Raw genomic sequence first — 22,662 nt, forward strand, 5'->3', positions numbered from 1 at the left:
CTACCGCTGCCCAGCGGAGGAGCGCGCATCCCCCGGGTACCCCCCGGGTACCCCCCGCGCATCCCCCGCGCATCCCTCGGGTACCCCCCGCACATCCCCAGCGCACCCCCCGGGCTCCCCCCTTGCAGCCTGGGGGGGGGGGAGGAGCCGCTCTCCCCGCTCCAGCCCCTTCCCTCGCCGGGGGCCGGGGCTCCCCCCGCCGCCGTGCGGAGGGGCCGGCGGAGAGCCGCGGAAGTGCACTTGCTGCAGCCATTTCCTGCTCTTTGTGCGGGCGGCGCGGAGCATCCCGGCGAGCTGCGGGCCCCCCCTTGCCCCTTTACCCTTCCCTAATCCCCCAGGACCCCCCCTTTTGGTCCCGTCCCCCCCTTCATCCCATCCGAGCGCCAGGTGAGCGGGGCGGGGGTGGGAGCGCTGCGCGGGGGCTGCGCGGGGGTTGCGCCGCCGCATCCCTGCAGCTCCGCGGCCCCCGGTCGGGATGGGTTTATTTTTTTTTATTTTTTTTGGGGGGGGTCTCGCGATGGGGGTGCCACCCGGAGGGGCAGGTGCTGTGTCCCGTCCCCCCACCACCACCCAAGGGTGGGAGGCCCTGGATGTGCGAGGATGTATCCCATAATGCTCCGTGCTACCTGCGGCAGGCAGCCCCCCCCGCCGTCAGAGCACGGCGCCGGAGGGGGGGGACACACAAAAATCCCCTTCTCCCCTTCTAGGATGGGGGGGGAAAAGCGCTGAGCCCCCGGCCCGGTGGGCGCTGCAGGCCCCGGGGTGATGGCAGCGCTCCGCACAGCCCGGTGGCGGCGATGCTGCCCCCACCCCAAGGGGGGGGAAATGGGGGAAGAGGCGATGGAGGGGGGCGGTGGGGCCAGGGGCAGGAGCTGGTCCTGGGGGGGTCATGGTGGGGGTCCCAAAAGGGTCCCCAGGGGGTCCGCATCATTGCCTGCTGGGGGAAGATGGTGCCCAGGGCGAGGAGGGGAGCGGGGGGATGCTGAGTCAGGGGGGCTGCGGTGGGCTGGGGGCCTTGATGGTTATCCAGGGTCGTGTTTTGGGGGCGGTGGGAGCTGGGGGAACGTCCCCCATCCCCAAAATTTCCCCCCACCCGGGTGGAGGCCGTGAGCGGGGAGCGTTCCTTTGTAGGCAACTTTCCAGGTGGGGAGGCTGGAAATGCATCCCGCTGGGAGGAAGGGATGGCTGCTGGGGGGGGCTGGATAGGGATGGGGGGAACAAGAGGCACATGCTGGACCCCCCCCCCCGCCCCCCGTGCTTACTGGGCCTTATTCTGCCGGCTGGGTTGGGGAAGGAAGAGGGTGCCGGTTGGGCGCCCTACGAGGAGGCCGCCAGCACAGCTTGTCCCCCTTCGCCATCTGCCGCTTTCCCCGGGGGGGGTTGAGGCCGCCAGGCTCAGGCCACAAAGGTTTTGCAGAATTAGGCTGGGCTGCAGCACCCTCAGCACCCCCCAGCCCTGCATGGCTAGCCAGAGGAGAGCGCGCTCGTGTTCGGCACGGTGACAGTTGTCAGAGGTTGGGCACCGCGCTGGGTGGCCAGCCCGCTATTTTGGTGTCTGTCACAGCCCTGTAATTCTAGGGTAATTCCCTACAAAGGATAACGCCTTTCTCCTTTTCTCTGTGCAGCTAATTGCTGTTAATGAAGCCCGAGGAATATGGAAAATCTTCCATTTTCTGACCCGGGTCTCTTTAGCAAAGCAGGCTATCCTATCATAATAAGAACTTTATTAACAAACAGTTATCATATTTGCATGAAAAGAGGATGATCATTTCTGGAAGATCAGTAATTGTCCGACTATAACAGCTCATTTCTGTATGGTTCAAATTCTCAATAAGTGCTTTGACTGTCAGCAAAGGAGCTTGCCTGGAAACTTGCTCTAAATTTCTCAACTATATTGGAAATGTAGCTTCCTATACCAGTCTTCTGCCTTGACCCTCTTTCTTTGGCACCAGAAAAAAATTTGATCAATTTATTCTATAAGAAATAAATTCCAAATAAAATGTTGCTGAGAAACAGAGACAGCAGAGATGGCTGGAACTCCACCATAACGAGGTGGCTGAAAATGCAGAGTGGAGATGCAGACCAGCAGCTTCAGGAGTTGGGCATTTTGGCTTCCTTTTTGATGGGAAGAGTAATTTCATGGTCATTAATGCCTGTGTCCGTGCAGGGCAGGAGCCCAGCTCTGCCAGCCTTGCTCATCCTGGCTGTGTTTATCTGCTTATGCAAAGAACCTCCTGACTGGCGTGGTGTTGAAATTACAAGTGATTCTTAGAGCATGCGAGGAGGGTTTGATGTCATGCATCCTAAACCACAGGGGACGTTAATCTCGTGAACTTTAGGCAAGGGTAAAACTAACCTTTTGCATCCCAAAGTTACTCTACTTAACTGAAGGTACGTTGTCAGCCAGCAGCATTCACCCTCCTCTTGCTGTGAGGCAATGGGTACCAGAAATGTCCTGCTGTGTGCCTGAGGCATCAGGCAGCTGGGCACTTGGTCCAGGATGCTTCCTGACCATGGATTAAAGGGGTTTTTTTTGGAGTAAGGGGGAGGAACATTGTCAGAGGGGCATTCATGTATTACGTGATGTTCCCAGGGTTACCCAGGGGCTGGGCATCAGAGCTGGAGACAAATGCCAAATCCTAGGAGGTGACCAGAAGTTTGCCCTTTTTCTCCGTATCACCATCTCCCCATCAAAAGTCATTTTGCTGCTCCTCTCACCCCAGGCGTGCAGGACGCAGAGTTACTGCCAATCTCCAGAATTCCTGTGATTTCTTTCCTCCTTTCCTGCCCTTGGTCGCTCCTGCAGCCCCAGCGTGGATGCCTGCTGTAGGAGCAGGTGAGCTGCAAACCCGAAGCAGCCCGTGCCACTTCCCCGGCGCTCTCAGCTGCGCAGCTTCGAAGCCAAGCACACATGCATGCAACATATTCATTATGGCCCTGCTTTTAGAAGTCTTCCTTTGTTCCCCCATGCTGCTCTAACAATAAAGGCTTCTTTGTTCCTCTCGCTGTGAAGAGGATGATGCTGCACAGACACTTCTGGGCGAGCGTTTCAGCGGGGAAGGTAGGACCGGCCCTGAGACTGTGAGCTCAGGCACCAGGGATGTCCATCCTCGCTCCTTCTCAAAACCTTGCTATGCTGTCTAGGCTGCTCTCACAACAGATTTACCATAATTTTAGCTACAGAGTGGTGGGGCTGGGCCTGTGGATCCTGTGTGGCTGGCGTGCCTGGGGTTGGCGCTTTGGGCAGGTGGGACAGGGAGCACCGAGTATCACCTGCCCCTGGGGGACCACAGGAGGAAGAAGTTTCTGCAGCGGATGGGCAGGAAGTATGTGCAGCTCTTGTTAGCACCGCTGCTCATCCGCAGAAGCTGTAATTAGCCCTTTGGCCATGTCTCTGCTCCCCAGGGTTTCACCAGGGTGGGGCCGGCTCCTGCCAGGCTCACGTTGAGTTCTACCAAAACACACGTTGCCGGAGGAGCATCAGCCTCTGATCAGAGGCAGGATATGCAGAAGAAAATAGTTTTGAGAGGCAGCTTGTTGCAGCCCAAGAATCCACACAGGCAGGATATGTTTCCTGTGTGAGAAGGAAAGCCTTACCCCGCAGCCCATGAGCTATGGTAATAAAAAAGCCCCGTTTGGGGCACGCCGCTGTGCTCCACCTTGGGCGGCGCGGCCGCAGCCCCACGTGTGCTGGCACAGGAAGGAAGCGCCGCTGGTGAGCTGCAGGCACAGCTGGCACAGCTCTGCCGGGGTTGGGGGGTAAGGCTTAACGAGGATTTTTCGGTGGGTGCCCCCAGGACCCCTGTAGTTCCCCGGTTGTAGTCACTTGGTTGCTGAACGGAGGGGGTGAAGCTGGATGTGACAGGGCAGCGCCTGCGCCATGGGGAATTGCTTGAGGCTGCTCCTCCGGGGATGCTGTGGGGTGAGGATCCTGGTCTGACAGCCCAGGGTGTCCCCTCCATCGTGTGCTGCCAGCTGCAGGGCTGCCCTCTGCCACGGCTTGCCAAGGGCCTGTGACCCAGAGGAAGTCCCGAATAACTTCACTGTTCCCCTTCGTCTCCTTTGCTTCTGCCATTGCGCTGAAGAAAACATAGAATTGAAACTGGGAGTCCCCGTCACTCCCGGGGATGTTGCAATGAGGACTCATCTGGTAAACCCACAAAGTTTGGGCAGTTTTTCCACCTGGACCCCGGTTCTTGCACTCTGCTGAGCCGTGGCAAAGCAGGGGGTGGGCTGTGGCCAGGGCTGATAGCTTGCCGGTGCTCGAGGCTTCCTCTTCTGTTCGTTATTTCTACGTGGTGCCTCCCTTCCTGCAACGGAGTGCCAGACCTGTGGGGCAGGGGCTGTTGGCTTCTTGCAGGTTCGTGCCATGGCCGGCACCACAGGTCTGCAATGCCAAATTGGGACCCGGATCTCCTGCTCAGAATAGGACAGAGCAGCTGCTTTGGGCAGTTTTTGCACCTTGTTACAGGCAGCAACTGGGGCCAAATGGGGTGACGGGGGAAAAAAGAAATTTGAGCGAGTAGGGAAGGGGCTGCTTGAGAATTCTTTTCTCCAGATACTTATTTCGTGGTTCTTCAAGCTGCAAATACAACCAAGCCTGTTCCTCAGCTGCCTGGTGCCCTGGGGAGGCGTATGGGGAGGTGACGTGGGTTTTACCAGGCTCAGAGATATTGCAGCTCCTGCGTGCAGGCAGCAGGCCCTCTCCTCACCAACACGAAGCCACCCCAGGACTGCAGGCTGCCCGCAGCCCCCTTGGCTGTGCTCCTCGCTGAGTGCACGTGTGTCTGTCTGTGGCCATCCCACAGCCATTGTCCTCCTGTGCTCCCAGTGCTGGAAATGAAAAGCAAACTTGTATTTGGGGAAACAGTGACTCAATTAAAAACAACAACATGAAAAAAGGACCTAGGGGAATTGTAGCAGATTATCGGCTGAACGGGAGCGCCTGTGGAGCTGCTGTTGTGACCAAGGATATGGTGGTGAGCAGGAAGGGACATGGTGTTATTTTTCTATCTGGCACTTGTGCAGGCGTTGCTGGAGCCCTGTGTCCTGCGCTTTGGCAAAAAAAAAAAAGCTGCAGAATTGGATCAAGCTTAGAGAAAAGCCAAAGAGATGAAAGGATTGGAAAAACATACCCAGTAACAAGGCAGTCGAGGAGCTTGGCCTGCTTGCCTGAGCAGAAGCGAAGGTTGCAGGGTGTTTGTATTGAAATCTGCGAGTATCTTGATGGGAACTTTGAGCTCTATTGAGCTCTACTGTCTTGCAGATTAAAGTGATAAAACCCGATGGCTCACATTAGAAACTAGACAGGCTCCAACTGGTAAAAAAAGTGCTCCTCGAAAGAGGGGCGATCTGCTAATCGAACGATATGTCAGTTCTCAAAGCCAGTTCTCTCTCTACAAATACCTACATGCAGCTGCATGTTTTCCGAGAGGACAGACTCCAGGTCAGCCACAGCTCCTGCACATGGATTAGGCATTAACTGGGGAAGCCTGGTGGCGGTGGTTATACAAGTGCTCAGCCCGGATGACAGCAGCTTCCCTCCGTGGTTGCGCATGCAAAGGTGAAGAGCAAAAGAGACCAGGGACAGAGAGCTTGATCCTGCCTATCAGCTTGTCCGCGTCGGTGCTCGGCACAGGGGTAATCACCAGCGAGCTCCTTCAGAACCGTTTCCCTTTGCTTTTTATTTCGTGTGCAGCTGGCACCATCTCAGGACACCGCCGGTGGCAGCTGCAGGGCAGGCTGGGGCTGGACAGGGGCCACTGCGTGTCTGGTTAAAGCAAGGAAATTTCTTATTTTAGCAGCAACTTTTTTTTTTTTTTTTTTTTTTTTCTGCTTGAGCTGCCACAGCCTGACTGTGCAGAAGCCGATTCTTTCCGGTTCACCTGTGAAAATCGCTTCGGTGTTTACAGTTTCCAGCTCTGCTCATGTATGTGGGAAGGCGATCATGTGAGCGTCAGTGCTGGTCATGCTTTTCTAATCATGCTGCTTCAGGAGAGATTTTGGAAAGCACCACTTTGCATTTTGGAGCACAAGCTTTCACTTGAGGCTGCTTAAGCTGCGCTGCAGCCCCCAGCTGTTTCGTGTCTCCAGCAGTTTTGCATAGAGTTAAGTAAAGGAGGACATGGGTGGGTGGCTGTGTTCCTCTTATTCTGCATTCCTGCTTTGTTATTGAGTCATGGAAGGAGAGATGACACAGAGATATAGGTTAAATACACAAGAAAAGGAAAACAAGATGAACCAGGATCATACCCACTGCGGTGCAAGCTAGTCCTGGTTCCAGTTTTATCCTTTGGTGCTTTCCCACTGAGTCTTCTGCCTGCTGACTGTCTGTCACCCTCTCTTTTCCTTTGGATCTAGCGTGGAAACTGAAGAGCCAGAACCATGACCACCCACGTCACGCTAGAGGACGCCCTGTCCAACGTGGATTTACTGGAGGAGCTGCCCCTGCCTGACCAGCAGCCATGCATCGAGCCGCCCCCTTCCTCCATCATGTACCAGGTACCTCCAGCCCCGGCTGCAGCAGGGCATGCAAAGCGCAGGGGTTTATGCAAAGCAGGGGGGCGCGTGGTGCTGTGAGAACGAGCAAAAAATGTTCCTGGTTCGGTGCGTTTAAGGAAATATTCACAACAGACCTAGCCACAAATCTGCTCCCAGAGAGACTGGTGAAAGGGATCTTGAGCACTGAGCAAGATGTAGGGAAGTTGACCATGAGGACAAGAGGGCATGAACCAGTGAGAAGCCAGAGATAAGGTTTGTGATAACAGCAGAGAGTTCTCAGTGATGTTTTATTGTGCGTGTATTTCTGTGCTTCCTTTTCATGGTACTACACGTGTCCAAGTAGGCCAAAATCAAAATTCTGCCTGAATTTGGCTGGCCTGTGCTGCCAGCACAGCTGGAGCTGCTGCTGGGGGAAGCGGAGGGCATGCAGGGGAGGGCAGTGCCCACAATCACTGCTCTGCCTCGAACACCCACAGATTTAGCTGCAGCTGCGCTGACCGAGCTTGGCGTGATCCCAGGGCAAGGCTCAGACCCCTGCTTGTGCATCCACAGCGGGATGCCTCAACTGCTTGGCCACCACACCCTGTCCTACTGCACACACCCGGGGTTAAAAATAACGCGGGGTTACTTTCTCTGTCCTGCCACTCCTGTCTTCGTGGTTTACCCGTGACTGTACATAAATGCACCCATACAGGGATGGCTGTGTTGTGTAGGCAGGGCTCTGGAATTACAGTATCTCTTTCAGCAGGTCAAGCTGCGGGCTTGTTCAGTAGCGTTAGTATCTCTATGGGTTATCAAACCCAAAGGCATTTCTGGGCTGTTCAAATGTCAGCTAGCCCTGGAAAATCTTGGTATCAACTCAGCATCTCTCTTCACAAAACAATTTTTTATCTTCACTGGCTTGTGTCCTGCGGCAGGCTGAAGGTCCTGTCTTATGGCACAGCCTCACTCATGTCTCATATCACAAGTGTGCACTCATCTGGACCTAAAAACCTCATCTTAACCAGATCTGGAAGCGTTTGCCCAGCTTGGTTCCTCGTCACAGATACGTTGGGGTTAGCCCCATCCCTGCTGCCCAGAGATGCACACACAGCCCCAGCTTTTGCTTTCACCTCAGCCACATGCGCTGTCCGAGAGGCGCTTCGAAAAGCAGCCCTGCGGCCACAGGTCTGTGCTCTCAGCTTTGCCTCTCAGGAAATGGGTTACTGAGGTGAACACGGCTGCTGCAATGCTGATGACATTGCAAGGAGCAGCTCTGGGCGCCTGGGACTCGCGTGTGCTCTGCCCTGCAGCAGATACCATCAGCGTGCCTTGGCAGAGGAAATTGCCCAAGCACAAAGTGTGTGAATGGGCGCTCGGTGCCGCGAGGCCAAGGAGCTGCTTTCTCACCCCCCACCTTGCTCTGAACTTCCTCGCTCCCATATCCAGACCCAAAGCAGTAGCTCAGCTTCCCAAACAACTTTTCCTCCCAAAGCATCTGCTTGCAAGAGCAACACTAGCACTGCTACTGGCATCTGAACGAGTACTGATTTTTGTATTTATGTTTTCCAGACATCTCTTTCCCTGCCCTTTCCACGTGTTTATCCTTTGCAATTCCTGCTGACAGGATGTGGTCTTCCCCTAGCAGTCAGGGGCACAAATGGATGTTAATGAGGTTGTGTTTGTCTTTGAGTTAGCAGACTAAAGTCTTCAGTATAACCGCTAGAGGTTTGCTCACTGGTGTGGCTGCAATTCCTTATAACTGATCCCCGCTTGGCTTGGATTGATTTTATAAGGCTGTGTCAGTCTTGATTGCCACATCTTCACACATATAATCTGCAGGGTCTTTTCTAGGGAACACGTGTGGTTCAGATGCATTGCAGGCTGCCCGTACAAATCTACTCCAGCCCTAGAGAGGCAGTCATTTCCAGCACCTCAAATTTTTCATAGGCTGACCCTGTGCCCCAGTGCCCTCGAGCCTGTGTCTACATGGGGTTCCCTGGATATACTCCCGAAACAATTTGCCAGTGCACAGCATCAGGTGAGACAACTAGCATGTATGTATGTTAATCCCAATCCCTGTTTCACCCACAGGCTAATTTTGACACAAACTTTGAAGACAGAAACGCCTTTGTGACCGGCATAGCCAGGTACATCGAGCAAGCGACGGTGCACTCCAGCATGGTGAGTCCCCTGGGCACTGCCCCGGCGATGCTGAGCCACGGTGCGTGCCCTGTCCCAACAACACCTCTCTGTGTTTCAGAATGAAATGCTGGAGGAAGGCCACGAGTACGCCGTGATGCTTTACACATGGAGGAGCTGCTCACGAGCCATCCCTCAGGTACCAGGGCCCTTTCTATACAGAGCTATGCTCAGAGCACCTGTGTGGTTTTGTCTTGCATGGGTTAATTTGGGCTGAAGACTGAAGCAGATAAAAAAGTTGAAAAGAGAGGCCATTGAGGGTTCAAATTATCCTTCACCTAAGTCTCAATCACTGATCTCAGCAGCAGGTAGCTACTCCAGAAGAAGCAGGTCCCTGCTGCTGCCCTAGCAAAGGACATCGGCTCTGCACCCTTGTGTATGACAGGGGCAACTCCATCCCTGACCCTCTTAGCAGCACCTCTCAGCTAAGTCACACTAGCCACAAATGAAGCAACTGTTTGTGGCTGACAGTGTTACATATATGTATATATTTCCTGGTTTCAGGACTGTTTCCCCAGCTCCCCAAAGCAGTCACACTTGAAGTCACTTCACAATCGCAGGACCAGCCTGTGTGTCCCATAGCTGCGCAAGGACACAGCTGGGCACAGCTCTGGTCCCACTCAGCGACTGGCATAGTGCTGTGTTTTGCTGCTTGGATCCCTATCCACTGCTCTGTCTGGAGATTGGGTAGCCTTTGCTTTAATTAAAACAATGGTCTTATTTCCTTTCCAGTACACCACTGGAATATTTTTCCCTCTCATGTTGTGGGGAGATGCAGTTTGCTACAGGCAAAGGCAGTTAGTTTTTGGAAGTTGAGAGTCAAATGATCAGATCTGGTTTATATCACACTTCCTGACACCACTGCATGCTGTGTCTCAACTTCAGTTAAAAATTGCTCCAGTGCTGAGTGGGACTCTTGTGTTGCATGAAGCAAGATGGCTAGCTGTGCACCGCAACGGCCGGTGCTCTCGAGACGTGGCAGATTTGGGCTCTCCCTGACTTGCATGGAGCAGAGCGGGCAGCTGGGGCAGCTTTCTGCATCCCAAACTGGTGCTGGGGCGCTGTCTCTGCTGTCATGGAAGCCCTGGAAGGGTCAGTGTTGAGCCAGGATGTATGAAGGAGCTCTTCACTATGTCAGAAACATTTTGGGAGTGAAGATCAGCCTCCCAGCCAGGTCTCCTCCAAACGCCCTTTTTTGCTGCTTCTGTACCTGATGGTCCTGGGTTTAACCATTCTGCTCTACTGCTGGTTCTCTTTCAAATGTTTTTCAGTCCTCTCTCCAACCAGAATCCTGCAAACACCTACAGACATGAGTAAGGTTGCCCATGAGGCCCACTGAGCCGTGATTCAGACTCCAGCGCAAAGCTTGTCATCTGCAACACAAGCAGTGCTGGAGCACTGCAAAAGCGCAGGCTGACGAGGCAGCTGGCAGATGTAGTGCACATCCATTAACTCTACTGATAAAAGGGCTTGCAGCACTTCCGTGGAGCCAGGAAAAAATATTTCCACATGGCTGACAATGCCCATGTTAACGGTTCCCTGGGAAAGGTCAAACCTCAGTTCCCCTGGGTTACACTCTGCTGATGGTCTGACGAGATCCAGCCATGGGGAGATTGCTGATGGTGATTAGATTTTTGCTTATCTCCCATTTACATCTGATGCTGTGCTGCTGTTGCCTGTGCTGGCCACGCTAGCAGAAGGCAGGCTATGGCTGAGCTGATGGCAAGACAGAGTTACCTAAATTTAGCTTCCTAGGACTCGCTTAGGATAAAGATGACTCACTTCATTGCTACTAGTCATGTCCAAGCCCAGGGATTTTTAATGGGTCTGCAACAGAACCAAAGTGATCCCAGCAGGACTAGAGCAGAGCCATAGCATGGTGCCTTGTGTTGCAAACTCCCCCAGACACAAAATCTAAAATAAATCTATGGTACAACATTCCCACATTGTATAGCAAGTGCAGACTTCATTTTTTGTGTATTCTACTCCAGACATTAGAATATTTCATTTCTCAGAGTCCAGATTGTGTCCATTTATAACAAATGGAGAGGATTTCACATCTGAGAAAAAGCCCTTTCTGCCATCACCCGTTGCCTTGAAAACAAGCTCCCTCTGGAGTCCCTCTGTTGTCCTCAAATGAGGACAGGATTCACTGTGAAACAAGCAGAAGTTGGTGGCTGGTGCAAGTCCACAGCTATGTTAGAAACAATGCTGATGGAGATGGTTTGTCTTTGCACTGCAGGTGAAATGTAATGAGCAGCCAAACCGAGTGGAGATTTATGAGAAGACAGTAGAAGTCCTGGAGCCAGAAGTCACCAAGCTTATGAAGTTCATGTATTTTCAGGTAAGCGGTCAAGGGGAGTAGTAAAAATAATTTCTTACTTTGGTGTGAGGTTCCTCAGCAGGGCTGTGCTGTGCTGTGCCCGCCACGCCAGCCTGGAGAGCCCTGATCTTGTGGTGCGTTTATTACTTGCAGTTACCTGTCCAGAGCCAAATCTGTGCCGTTTATCCCTTGCTCAGCCCCAAGCTGGGAGCGAACACACCTATGCCCTTGAAGTTCATGGAGGACCACAACTGTAGGAGCTAGTTGATGCCACAGGCTCCTGTTTTTCTGGGGTGCTGGCTGGTGGAGGCAAGGGCTGTTTCTGTGCTGACAGCCTGGTGCCAGCACAGCTCACTCTTCAGCTCTTCTCTCTGAAGCAAAGCTGTAAGGAGTGGAAGGCTGATGGTACAGCTGATGTGTTAATCCTGGCCACGGTACCTGTCCAGTGTGAGAGCACTGAAGCTTGCATTTAGCGGTTGCTGAATTTGAGGCACCTGAGAAGATAACAAGCTTAGATCCCAGCAGAGCAGTGACCACATAGCCAGCAGAGCTGCTCTGGGCTTAAGGGAACTCTCTACATCACCACCTGCATTTCTAACTGGCTGCAACTGGGTTTCACTGGCATATTTGGGTTTTATGTCCTATAAGTTGTAACACCCCACCTAAAGGACCAAAGCATGATTTGGCAGAACACGCTGCACTCAGGGCAGGCACAGAGGATTCAAGCCCTGCTCCTCCCCTCCAGCACTGAGGACATTTGTCTGTAGTGGTTTGAAATGCTGCTTCGTTGCACGGTGACAATGGAGGGAGACCCTGGAGCCTCTGTCCCTGTCAGGACAAGGAAGGAGAGGTGGGTGGAGGTGGTGCTGTGTGTGTGCGAGCCCCTGCTGTGGTGACCGTGTCCTGCTGCCTTCCAGCGCAAGGCCATCGAGCGGTTCTGCAGCGAGGTGAAGCGCCTGTGCCACGCCGAGCGGAGGAAGGATTTTGTCTCTGAGGCCTACCTCCTCACGCTGGGCAAGTTCATCAACATGTTTGCTGTCCTGGATGAGCTGAAGAACATGAAGTGCAGCGTCAAAAATGACCACTCTGCCTACAAAAGGTGAGGGGCGAGAAGCAGCCAGCGCAGGGACGGGGCTGGTCCTGGTCTGTCAGGAGGCATTGCCCAGCTGAGAGATTGGGCAGATGTAAGGGGGCTGGAGGCTGGGTTTCTGTGCTGTTGTAGTCTCTCCGTGTGAGTTTAGCAAACATCAGAGCTCTGTGTTTTGTTTCGCAATTGGTAAAATGAAGAAAGAGCTAAGCTGTATTGCAGGGGGGCTCTGAGGCTGCAGCCCTGCAGCTGCAGGTGAGGTGAGGTGAGGAAGGTGGGTGGTGAGGGCACGCACTCTGTGAGCGGGGGCCTTGGTGATGCCGTATTTCTTCCTTCCAGAGCTGCCCAGTTTCTGCGGAAGATGGCAGACCCCCAGTCCATCCAGGAGTCCCAGAACCTCTCCATGTTCCTGGCAAACCACAACCGCATCACGCAGGCAGGTCCCGTTCCTCCAAACCACTTCACCTTCCCACGTGTAGGCAGAGGCAATGGTCTTGCCAAGGCTGAGGGTGTTTCAGACTGGACTGCAGCAGTATCTGCCTCGTTTTTTGGGTCATTTCCACTGACTGTTGTTCTTTGGGTCAGGCAGTATAATTCCAGCAGTATTTCTTTCCAGTGGATCATCCTGGGTAGCTTTGGTGGTCTGTTTATGTCAAGACAAGGATAAAGGTCTAAAAGGTGCAAGAAGAGCTCTCAGGGGGCTTTCTCACAGAAACTCTATCCCTGTTTTCCCCAGAAAATCTCTCTAGTCTGTCTGCAACTGCATGGGGACTGCAGATCAGACACCAGGGGCCTCCACACTCCAGGCTCTATAGCTTCTGCTAATTAGATAAAATATTGCACAGAGACAGCAGACAATCAGAAAGTCTGCTTCTGAGGCAGACCCTTTCTTTTCATCTCACTGTGATGCTTGGCTGCTGTGATCAGTGTGAACGGGAGAGCTGTCCTACAGAAGGAAGCTTGTTCTATACTGGTAGTACCGTGAGGTTGATCTTCTATCTGTGACTTAAGGAAAAAACAGACTTTTTTTTTTTTTTTTTTTTTTTTTTAGAAAACCTCTTATCATTATGCTCTTAATCTTTTTCCACTTATTCCTGCTGTTCCTTTGGCCATGTGGATAATGTGACCCCTATTGCTGTTTCAGTGTCTGCACCAACAACTAGAGGTTATCCCTGGCTACGAGGAATTGCTTGCTGATATTGTCAACATCTGTGTGGATTACTATGAAAACAAGATGTATCTCACGCCCAGTGAAAAACACATGCTTTTAAAGGTGAGATTTGGTCATATTTATGGGTCTGAGTGTTTGGGCTGTTCCACTTCTGTTTTAGTAAAATGAAATTCCCTTCCAGGACAATGCTTCTCTTCATTTTCCTTATTTTTAACTCCTTTGGGTTTACGTGCATCTCTTCTCTGCAGAGTCAGTATCTTCTGGACACAAGGCTTGCTATGAAGTGGGAAAGTTTTCTGCATGAAGCACCAAAGCTCCTTTCCACCTCTGCCTGTTTTCTTTCCGATCTCAGTTACCTTTTGTCTTCTGCTGGGATACCTCCATTCCTCCATTTTATCCCATTTACCCCTTCTTTGTAGCTTTGTAGACTGAGCATGGATGAGGGTCAGAGATGTCCCACCTCAGTGCTCTGAAGTGGCACCTCTGCTGGGCAGTGCCATGGCTGCCTCTGTTCCCACTGTAACTTTGAACTTCTCCTGTCATTTATTTTCTGGCTTTCTGACCTTCGTGCATGTTCTCATATAAAAATTTTCTTTCCTCTCTCCCTTTCATCTGCTCTTCCCCATCTCCATCTCTGTCTTTTCCCCCAGTTCTTCCCAAGGTTGCCAGCAGCTCTGCCTGCTTGGCACTAAGGTGGTGCCAGCTGGTGGAGGAGAGCACCCGGGGTGCTCTGCACTCTCCAGAGCTGGAAGCGCTTTTTCTGTTGTACATGGTGTGCAGGAACACAGTTTTGACCTCAGTAACCTTATAGGATATGCTAAAATCACCACCAACTTTGCAACCCTGAATTTTCTTCTTGATACCCATCTCCAATAATAATCAGAAGACAGATCACCATGCAGGTTTGGTTTCCTGACTCTGAAGAGCCCCAGAGATGAACATGCCAAAGTATCTGCTTATTTTTTATGTTTGTCCTTACTGTAAGTCAGTTATTACAGTGATTACAGTCACTATTACCCTAAAAACTTCATTACCACGGATGAGTCAACTGAGGTTCTTTGAAGGACAATGTTGGTATGTTTAATATCTATAATGATCTGTACTGAAATAAAGGGAAAAAAACAACCCAGGAGAATATTTTAAAAGTTTTCAGTTCTCTGGGAGCAAATGTTTGCCTTTTTAGTACGGGTGAAGAAGACTTTTTGGTTGTTATGTGTGAGAGAGGAGGAACAACTGAGAGTTATACATTTTTACAGAAGCTTTCCATCATGTGTCCCCTGTCTGCCACACATGTCCTTGCATATATGTGCATGTTTTATACAGTTTTCTCATGAGTGTCAGTTGCCACAGCATTCTGAAATGGTCTTCCTCATGCTAAGCAAATGAGAACTGTCTGACTTATACTGCTGACTTCATGTTATTGAAACCTCGCCTTTCTGTCTTCTCCAGGTGATGGGTTTTGGCCTGTATCTCATGGATGGGAACGTCAGCAACATTTACAAACTGGACGCCAAGAAGAGAATCAACCTTAGCAAAATAGACAAATTCTTCAAGGTCAGTGACCCGTCTGGGTAAGGCTGGAATTAACTACAGACCAATGAATTATGGACTGGTATCATTGCACACGCTGCCAACAAAAAAACAAACCACAGGAATCACTTACAGTTCCAAAAAAAAACCACCCAAAGGGTCAAGAAGTTACCTAGACTGAAGGATGAGAAACGGGATTGCTGTGAACATGCATAGGTGGGTGTAGCGTGGGAGAGATGAGCGATGACAGCCCTCCTGCTGAGGGGTGAAGGACGGGGATGGCATGTGGGAAGTCCGTGTCTGTGGATGAGGGAAGGGTGTGCCAGACTGACGCACACTTCTAGCTCTGGGCACATTTTTGAGGCTGGCTTGCAGTCTTTTGAAAAGTACCGTGATTTCAGGCCACCAGCAAACCTGGATAGGTTTGCTGAGGTCTGCGTGGGTGATGGTTGCGTGCTCCTTTCCCTCAGTTCACTGCTGAGCTGATGTGCTGAGGGACAGGGGACAGAACTGGCCAGCCAACATGTCACTGGCAGTCTTACTTGGTGTGTAAGCTGTGCTCCTTGTAGGGCAGAAAAAGCTGCTTGAGGAGATTGTGTTGGCTGCAATTTGCAGGTGCTCACTGAGTTCCTCAGGGGGCTCGTCTGGTGGTTTTGGTGCATCCTTTTTTCTTTTGAGATCATTTTTTTGAGGAAAGGTCTGCAGGAGCTGGGTGCTCCCAGTGACACTGTGGGAAGCTGCTGTGCAGCCTCCTTCTGCCCCATTTCCATGTGCAGCTGGCATCAGCCCTGGGCTGGTCCACAGCTGGAGGTCAGGCTGTAGGGAGGATTTGGGATAACCCTGTCTGCTTCCTCCCCAAATGCGGTGTGTGTGCAAGCTGTTAGTGGCATATGGAGGGGAGGGATGAGACTCCGATGTCTCTGCTTGATTGCACGGCTTGCGTGAGCTCAGCACAGTGCAAGCACCTCCTGCGGCATTGCAGGGTGAAGTCATTCTTCTTGTCTATTGCTTCTGTACACAAGGCTGGGTCTAGGAGGCTTTTTGGGTTTGGAGAAGATTAGTTCATGGTGGGATATGGCAAGGGACAAACGTGTTGGTGAGCCTGGGTGGCTGATTTCAGGAAAGGCTGATGTACCTTCTGCTGCATCCTCAGCCCGAGTGAGTGGGGACTTGTTTACCCATCTTTGCATCATCTCCTGGAGACAGCTCTGGGAGCAGCGCTCTGACACCTGTGTAGGGAGCTACAGTCTGACACCGTAACCTCACAGATGGGCAGATAATGAGATGGCAGAATGCTTCCCAGTCACTGGGGAGATTGCTGAGGACTGCAGCTCTGCAAAGGAGATTTATCAAGCCATTGCTCAAAGTCTTCTGAGTTTTCCCTGGTTCAGCTTTGCTAGTTTTACTGAATCTTTGGCTCAGTTTAAATCCAACCTTCAGCATTGTGTGGTAGAGTTTGGTCATCTTGGTGTGTTCAGGCAGATCTGTTGTTCATTGCAAAGTGGCGTGGACCATCAGAGAATCGGACTGGTAAAATATCTTCCACTGCATGGAATAACTTTCTCCTTTCCAGCTTTTTTTTCCACTTGCACTTCTCCAACATCTGCTGTGGTTTCACCTAATCAGTTAAGTACCACTCCAGACTATCAGATCTCAATAAGAAAAGGCCAACTACTCCTTTTACTACATCTGCTTACTGCCTTCTGATTAAATTTCTAGTGGATTGACCAGGAATTTGAGTGCTGAAAATGAACTACCCCTTCATTTAAACCATTTATGAAAGTGCCACTGGGAATCTCTGGTGACAGCATTGCACATCCTCCACACAAACCAGCCTGAGAAGTGTGATATTAGGACAGTGAATTTGCCACCATCTTCCCTGTATTTTGGGGCTAGGCTTTTGTATCTGGGTGACATTGAAGCTTCTCTTTTTGTTTTTGAAGAATTGTAGGTAGCTCTTGGCTGAATGTAGTATGCAACTGAAAGCTTAGTCCAGCAGGGACCTGTCTGAGCTTGAGGCACATTCACTGCACTTAGAATTTGTTTCCCTTCAAAATTCTCCTGAGATGTAAAGGGAGAACAAAGCCGTGTTATATAGCAGACAGACACTGACTGTGTTTTTGTTTTCATGGGGAAATTGTAAGACACATCACTAACAGCCACAGTGCCAAAGTAAAACCTGAGTCCCAGGAGAAAGATGCCACATCTCCAGCAGTCCAGGCAGCAGAGCAGCCAGCAGCTCCCCTCCCCAGCATGCAGTTTTTATCCCTCAGTTCTGTTGAGGATTATGGCGGGAGGCAGTAAGTGCTGTTTAAGAATATAATTCTCTCTTTTTGGTATAAAAAGACCTTTTTCTCTCACAGCTGATGGTGGTTACAATACTGAACCTTTCTGGTACTAACCAAGCCAGTATCAGCAAATCCTTGTATCTAGAGCACTTGCAGGGAGTGATCTCACTTGCACAAAAAACAAAAAAATAAAAAAAAAACAACACCTTGTGATAGTTTTCAGTTGCTTCCTAGGTGTGAAAAGGCCCTGCATCCAGGTTTGCACCTTGCTTTGAACAGCCTGACACCTCCTGTAGCTTCAGAGATGCAGGATGCCACTTCGTAGTCCCTTGTGTCGCCCTAGGGACTCTCCGCCGCGTTTCAACCATCTTTTGTTTTCTTTTCCAGCAGCTGCAGGTGGTTCCTTTATTCGGCGATATGCAGATAGAACTGGCCAGATACATTAAGACCAGTGCTCACTATGAGGAGAACAAATCCAAGTGAGTGCCTGCCATAATGTCTCTTGGCTTTGTGTGTGTCCCGAAAGCCGTGGGAGCTGCCACTCTCCCTCCCTGGCGTGCGTGAGGTCTGTGCACGGGTACCTGTGTGTGTCCCCAGGGGGTGCACACCCCAGCGTGCCTGACTCTGAGGCCACCTGTGTGTGCACGTGTGTACCTGTGTGTCCCTGCATGGGAGGACGTCCTCGCCGGCTCCGTGGAAGCGTTCCCATGCGCGCAGGCAGGCGAGCGGGCATGGTGCGCGGTCTGGGGCGGCCGCTGAGTGCTTGGGACGTGTGAGTGTGAGCAGCGTGTTCCTGCTCTGGAGAGATTTTAATCCACAGTTTTCACCCCGAGGACAAAATCCTCCAGAGCATGAACACAGCACCAGATCTATGCGGTAGGCAGGGCGTCTCTTCTAGCTCAGGCACTTTCCTGTGTAGAAAGGGAGCAGGGATGAGAATTGAACAGGGTGGGTCAGATGCACTGGAAAGGAATAAATATTGTGGGAAAAAGACAGAAATGGAGTCTTTCCAGGCGTACTCAGTCGTAGTGGCATGGGGTACGTAGCGCGGCTTCACAGTATGGGTTCAAAGCTCGTTTGTTGCTCCCATCAAGAGAGTTTGCAGGTGTCACTTCAGATCACACCACTCATGTGCGAAGGCCCAGTTGTCTCTGTAGCTCTGCATGGTGCTCAGTTAGCGTTAGAAGCATCACTGGTAGGTTTGGACATCCTCAGAACAGTGTTTGCATCCGCACATAAGCAAAGCCCATCCAAGCTCCATTGGCTGTAATCACTGATTGCAGCCTGGCTTTCACCAGCGAGCGACCATTCGTCTGTGGGACCAGGCTGTGTGGAAGTCAGATCTCTCCATCACCTGCGAGAAGCAGTCTAGCTGAACAGCCACCAGGACAGGAACTAACCAACAGCCTCATCGCTGCGCCTGTTTGCTTTTCCCTTCCCCACGGCGGGTCCTGCTTTCTGCCGCTGAGTGGCTCGCCCGGGAGCGCCCTCCCCTGCCCTCCTGAAGGCTGGTTGAAAAGTGCCAATTGATTTTTTTTTCACAAGAAATCTGAAAACAGCTTCACAGAATTTCCCAAGCAAAAGGTTTTCGATTACAATTGAAAATAAAAAAAAAAATTCTACAAAATGTAAATTTTAAAAATATTTTGGAAAAAAAAAAAAAATGGAAGGGAAGATTATCTAAGAATTGACACCTTTTTATCCCAAACTGTTCAGAAAGCACATTTCAACGAAACATTTCAGCTGCATTCATTTTCTCATCTCAAAACCAAGGTAGCTCGCAGGCTGTTTACCTGTGCACAATTTAATGTCTGTCTCAAAATCTGTCTCCCAGGTCTTTGTGCTGCACCTTACTAACTGATGTTTCTTCCTCACTCACTTGCTTTCCCAGCAAATTGCATGGGGCTTCCGACACTAACTCTGCCAAGGTGGTTCCATATATTCCCCATTTCTTACTAACACTGTTTTTGTCACTTTCTTTCCCTCCTTGTCTCCATGAAAATGGAATTAATTGGTGTTTTTCCTGCATGGCGTTTTGTTTCTGCACTGTGGACTAGATTGTATGTGGCAGGGAGGGCTGGGGCAGCCCTGGCCACTCCTGCCAGCCTGCCGCTTGTCTGGTGGGGAGCACGGGACATTGAAACGGGTAAGAGTCGAGCGATGGGACTCGATGGTGGGAGGCTGGATTTCACAAGGGATGACATGGTCCAGCACTTCCAGGACTTTCCATCTCCACAAGCATTGGCAACAGGAGCCTCACAGCTAACAGTGGGAATGCATTTTCATGTGTATGTCCATGTCAGAAGCAGGTTTCTCACCTCCCTTTTGTACAGCCAGTCTAGATTGGAGAAGAAGACTATCTTAAGACAGTCAGTCATTTAGGGGAAAAAAAAGCAGGATCTGAACATTTAAAAACCATTGTGATGACGGAGACAGATGTGAGAGTCTCGCTGACAGACATCTGTTTGCACAAAGCATTTTGATGGAGCTGTTCTGGTTCTATGCCAGTGGCTAATAAAGGTCTGGGAAAAGTGCAATGTTAAATTAGAAAAACCTGGTTCATGCTTATTCTGACCACTGCTTCATATGACTGTGCCACTGGGAGAGCTGCCTTCCCTTTAAGACTCCTTTGCACTGTTACAGAGTACATGTGGCTCAATGCAGATGAAAATCTAGTGCTTTTAATCATCTCCTCCTCAGTTTACTCCCAGGGTTGCCCACTAAGTTAGTAATGTGAGCAGAACCAAAAAGAGCAGGAGGGCTGTTTCCATGATGGCCCCTTGCAGGGTCTTTCCTGCAGCAGAAGGGCACAATGACCAGCCCTATAGGACCCAGAAGGATGACCTCTAAGGAGATGATTATCCTTAAGTTTAGCAGAAGGGATGCAAACGGTGATGGGGCTCTGCAGTTTGTCCTTCCCTGAAAGCTTGCCAGACAGCAAACAGCGAAATAACCACGTCTGCCCGTGGGGGTAGGTGAACCCAACAGAGAGAGCAGCCTTTAGGGGGGATGGAGCAGAGGTGTTCTAACAGAAAGGTGAGGCAAACATCCTTGTCGTGCTGTTGAGATCACCTCTGGAAGACATCACACACCCTGGGGATGAGAGAGAGGACACAGGCTGCCTTGTAGGTGGCATGCCATGGGCACGTTGAGGTGAAGAGAGCAGTTGAGCGAAAGGCTTTGTCCCTGGGGGTGTCTGAGAGGAGCCCCGTGTCCCGTTCTTGAAGCCGTTGCTTTTTTGCCCAGGTGGACGTGCACTCAGAGCAGCATAAGTCCCCAGTACAACATCTGCGAGCAGATGGTGCAGATCCGGGACGACCACATCCGCTTCATCTCGGAGCTCGCTCGCTACAGCAACAGCGAGGTAAGCTCAGGGTGGGCGCTGTGATCCTCAGACAGGCGAGGCTGGGAGGGGACAAGTGTGGCAGTAGTGTGGACATACTGTGCCAAGGACATATGATGAGGGGGGAGAAGAATACACATGAAACTATATCAATCCACTGTTCGATCCAGCAATAAAAAAGCAAGTTATGAAAGGTCCCTGCCCGTTCAAAATCGCGTGCACTGGAAGCCTGCTCTGCAACCTCCTGCTCCTTGGCCGCAGCTCAGTTCAAATAAGAAGGAGAAATATTTTTGCAGCTAATTGTTTATCATCGACCGTGGGTGGCAGAACACCCGTGTCTTGCAGATGGGTCTTTCCTGTTACGCTGAGCTGTCGGTCAGGGCTTTGAGGAAAGTTCTCCCCAGCAGCTCTGTTGATCACTGAATGTCAGAGCCCTTTCTGATGGGATTGAGACTGTTTTCTTGCAAATGTGGGTTCCTCATTCATCACTTTTAATTTAATGATTTGTTAGTGTTCTTAGCCTTTCTGTTTTGGCATTTTTATGTGCTTTTTTGAACTTTAAATCAGTAAAGGCCTCTAGAGGAGTTCAGTGGTATTAGACCATCACAAAGAAATGGGAAAATGGAATGAGAGGATCAGTTATTTGCTCTGAGGTTACAGGTCAGACTCATTTTTCTGTAGGAAATAAATGGACCACCTGGGTAATAAGAGTCCTGCCAAGTTATACCTCTTTTCCCACGGGACTGTATATGCACAGCGCTGTTTTAGCTTGATCATAAGGTCATGGGGAATTCTTTTCAGATGGGATTTGAGAGAGAGAGATCTGCTGCTGCTGTTTGGCTGAGCCAAGGCACCGCAGCGAGCTGCTGACTCTAGCCCTGATGTGATGTGATCTTCTCCAGGTCGTCACCGGCTCAGGGCTGGACAGCCAGAAGTCAGATGAAGAGTACAGGGAGCTCTTTGATCTCGCTTTACGGGGGCTGCAGCTGCTGTCCAAGTGGAGTGCTCATGTCATGGAAGTGGTGAGTGCATCAAAGTGTGTAATTTCCTCCTTTTTCTGGAATAAGGTGAACATTTCAACACAGCACACAGTGCTGATTGTGGAAAGGTGAGATTGCTTGCATGCCACCTAACTTTAAGCCTTTGACAAACATGCTAAAATCAGACAACTAATCACCCCGAAGCCTCTCTGAACCAAATGGAGAAGCAGAGCTCGCTCATCTCTCCTTAGAGCTGAAGTGCCCTTTGCAGGTGCAGGGCGCCCCCAGTAGCATTAGAGGAGGCTGGTGACTTCTCACCTGAACACCTCTGTTAAGTACCAAAAGAAGGGTGATAAGTCTGGGTCTTTAACACGTAAATTTGTAATTCAAATAATGATGGAAATTCTTAATTTGGAAAGTTTTGACCACATCTTAACACAAGTCCATGAATGTCAGAAGCCTGATGTGACTGGCACCTCCCAAATAAACAAAACCAATATTCAGTACAGTGATAACACAGCCACAAAGAAGCATAAATTAAGTTCTCAAAGGAGTCTCAAACAACTGTAGTAAAGTTTGGGGAGTGTTTTTCTGACAGAGCCCTCTTTAATCCCTCCAGCCCTTTGTCTTACTCATTGCAATGTTAACAGTGCATGTTTCCATCTTCCAGTACTCTTGGAAGCTGGTTCATCCCACAGATAAGTTTTGCAACAAGGATTGCCCAGGAACAGCAGAAGAGTATGAAAGAGCCACCCGGTACAACTACACCAGTGAAGAGAAGTTTGCCTTTGTGGAGGTAAGTGCCAACTGCTGCCTTGTTTTGTAGTGCCATAGCAGATAGAGTGGCCTAGAGATCATGTTTTGTGCACTTTGCCCCAAATTATCTAGGTCACTTGGAAAAGTCGCAAAGTGCCAGATTTTTTAAAGTGTTTCAGAGTATTTGGACTGCAGTTTTCAAAGGTCATCTCTTAGCTGCACCTCGCAGGTGTCCACCAGCAGTGTGGAAGTCTGCTTTTGAAAACCACTGATTAAATTCTTCCCAGCTTCTAAAATGGAAATAGCAGTCCTTCCTTCATCCAGGTATTTTGTTTATCAGTCAACAACTGCTGCTATGGATGAGCAGTGAGCAGCATGAGGAGGGGGCAGTGAGCAGAGTGGCTCCACATTGAATTGTACCTTTTACTTAAAGTTTTGACTTTGCTTAAAATATAATTAAGAGTGAGTAAGAGCCAGCAAGGATTGTTTTCTTATCCATATT

The 22,662-nt window shown here is 50.6% G+C and overlaps 1 protein-coding gene across 7 annotated transcripts in view; it reads left to right on the forward strand.

The window, feature by feature from the left end:
- Positions 1-173: 173 nt before the first annotated feature.
- The window catches only part of CYFIP2 (cytoplasmic FMR1 interacting protein 2), a 53,439-nt gene continuing 30,950 nt past the window's right edge, over positions 174-22,662 (forward strand). Inside the window, exons 1-13 of one of the 7 annotated variants that reach the window (XM_027468114.3) lie at positions 174-387; positions 6,361-6,501; positions 8,575-8,664; positions 8,744-8,821; positions 10,925-11,026; positions 11,923-12,104; positions 12,432-12,528; positions 13,237-13,365; positions 14,713-14,817; positions 17,469-17,560; positions 20,328-20,445; positions 21,327-21,446; positions 22,075-22,200. In XM_027468114.3, the coding sequence (XP_027323915.1) occupies positions 6,385-6,501; positions 8,575-8,664; positions 8,744-8,821; positions 10,925-11,026; positions 11,923-12,104; positions 12,432-12,528; positions 13,237-13,365; positions 14,713-14,817; positions 17,469-17,560; positions 20,328-20,445; positions 21,327-21,446; positions 22,075-22,200 (1,356 nt within the window). In that variant the 5' untranslated portion in view covers positions 174-387; positions 6,361-6,384. Of the gene's footprint in view, positions 388-3,620; positions 3,760-4,961; positions 4,980-5,491; positions 5,641-5,911; positions 5,930-5,949; positions 6,108-6,360; positions 6,502-8,574; positions 8,665-8,743; positions 8,822-10,924; positions 11,027-11,922; positions 12,105-12,431; positions 12,529-13,236; positions 13,366-14,712; positions 14,818-17,468; positions 17,561-20,327; positions 20,446-21,326; positions 21,447-22,074; positions 22,201-22,662 lie in introns of those variants that run through there. The other 6 variants (XM_072023603.1, XM_038186293.2, XM_038186295.2 and 3 more) reach the window with 6 other exon arrangements.

This window comes from Anas platyrhynchos, chromosome 14, assembly GCF_047663525.1.
Source record: "Anas platyrhynchos isolate ZD024472 breed Pekin duck chromosome 14, IASCAAS_PekinDuck_T2T, whole genome shotgun sequence".
NCBI classification, from domain to species: Eukaryota; Metazoa; Chordata; class Aves; order Anseriformes; family Anatidae; genus Anas; species Anas platyrhynchos.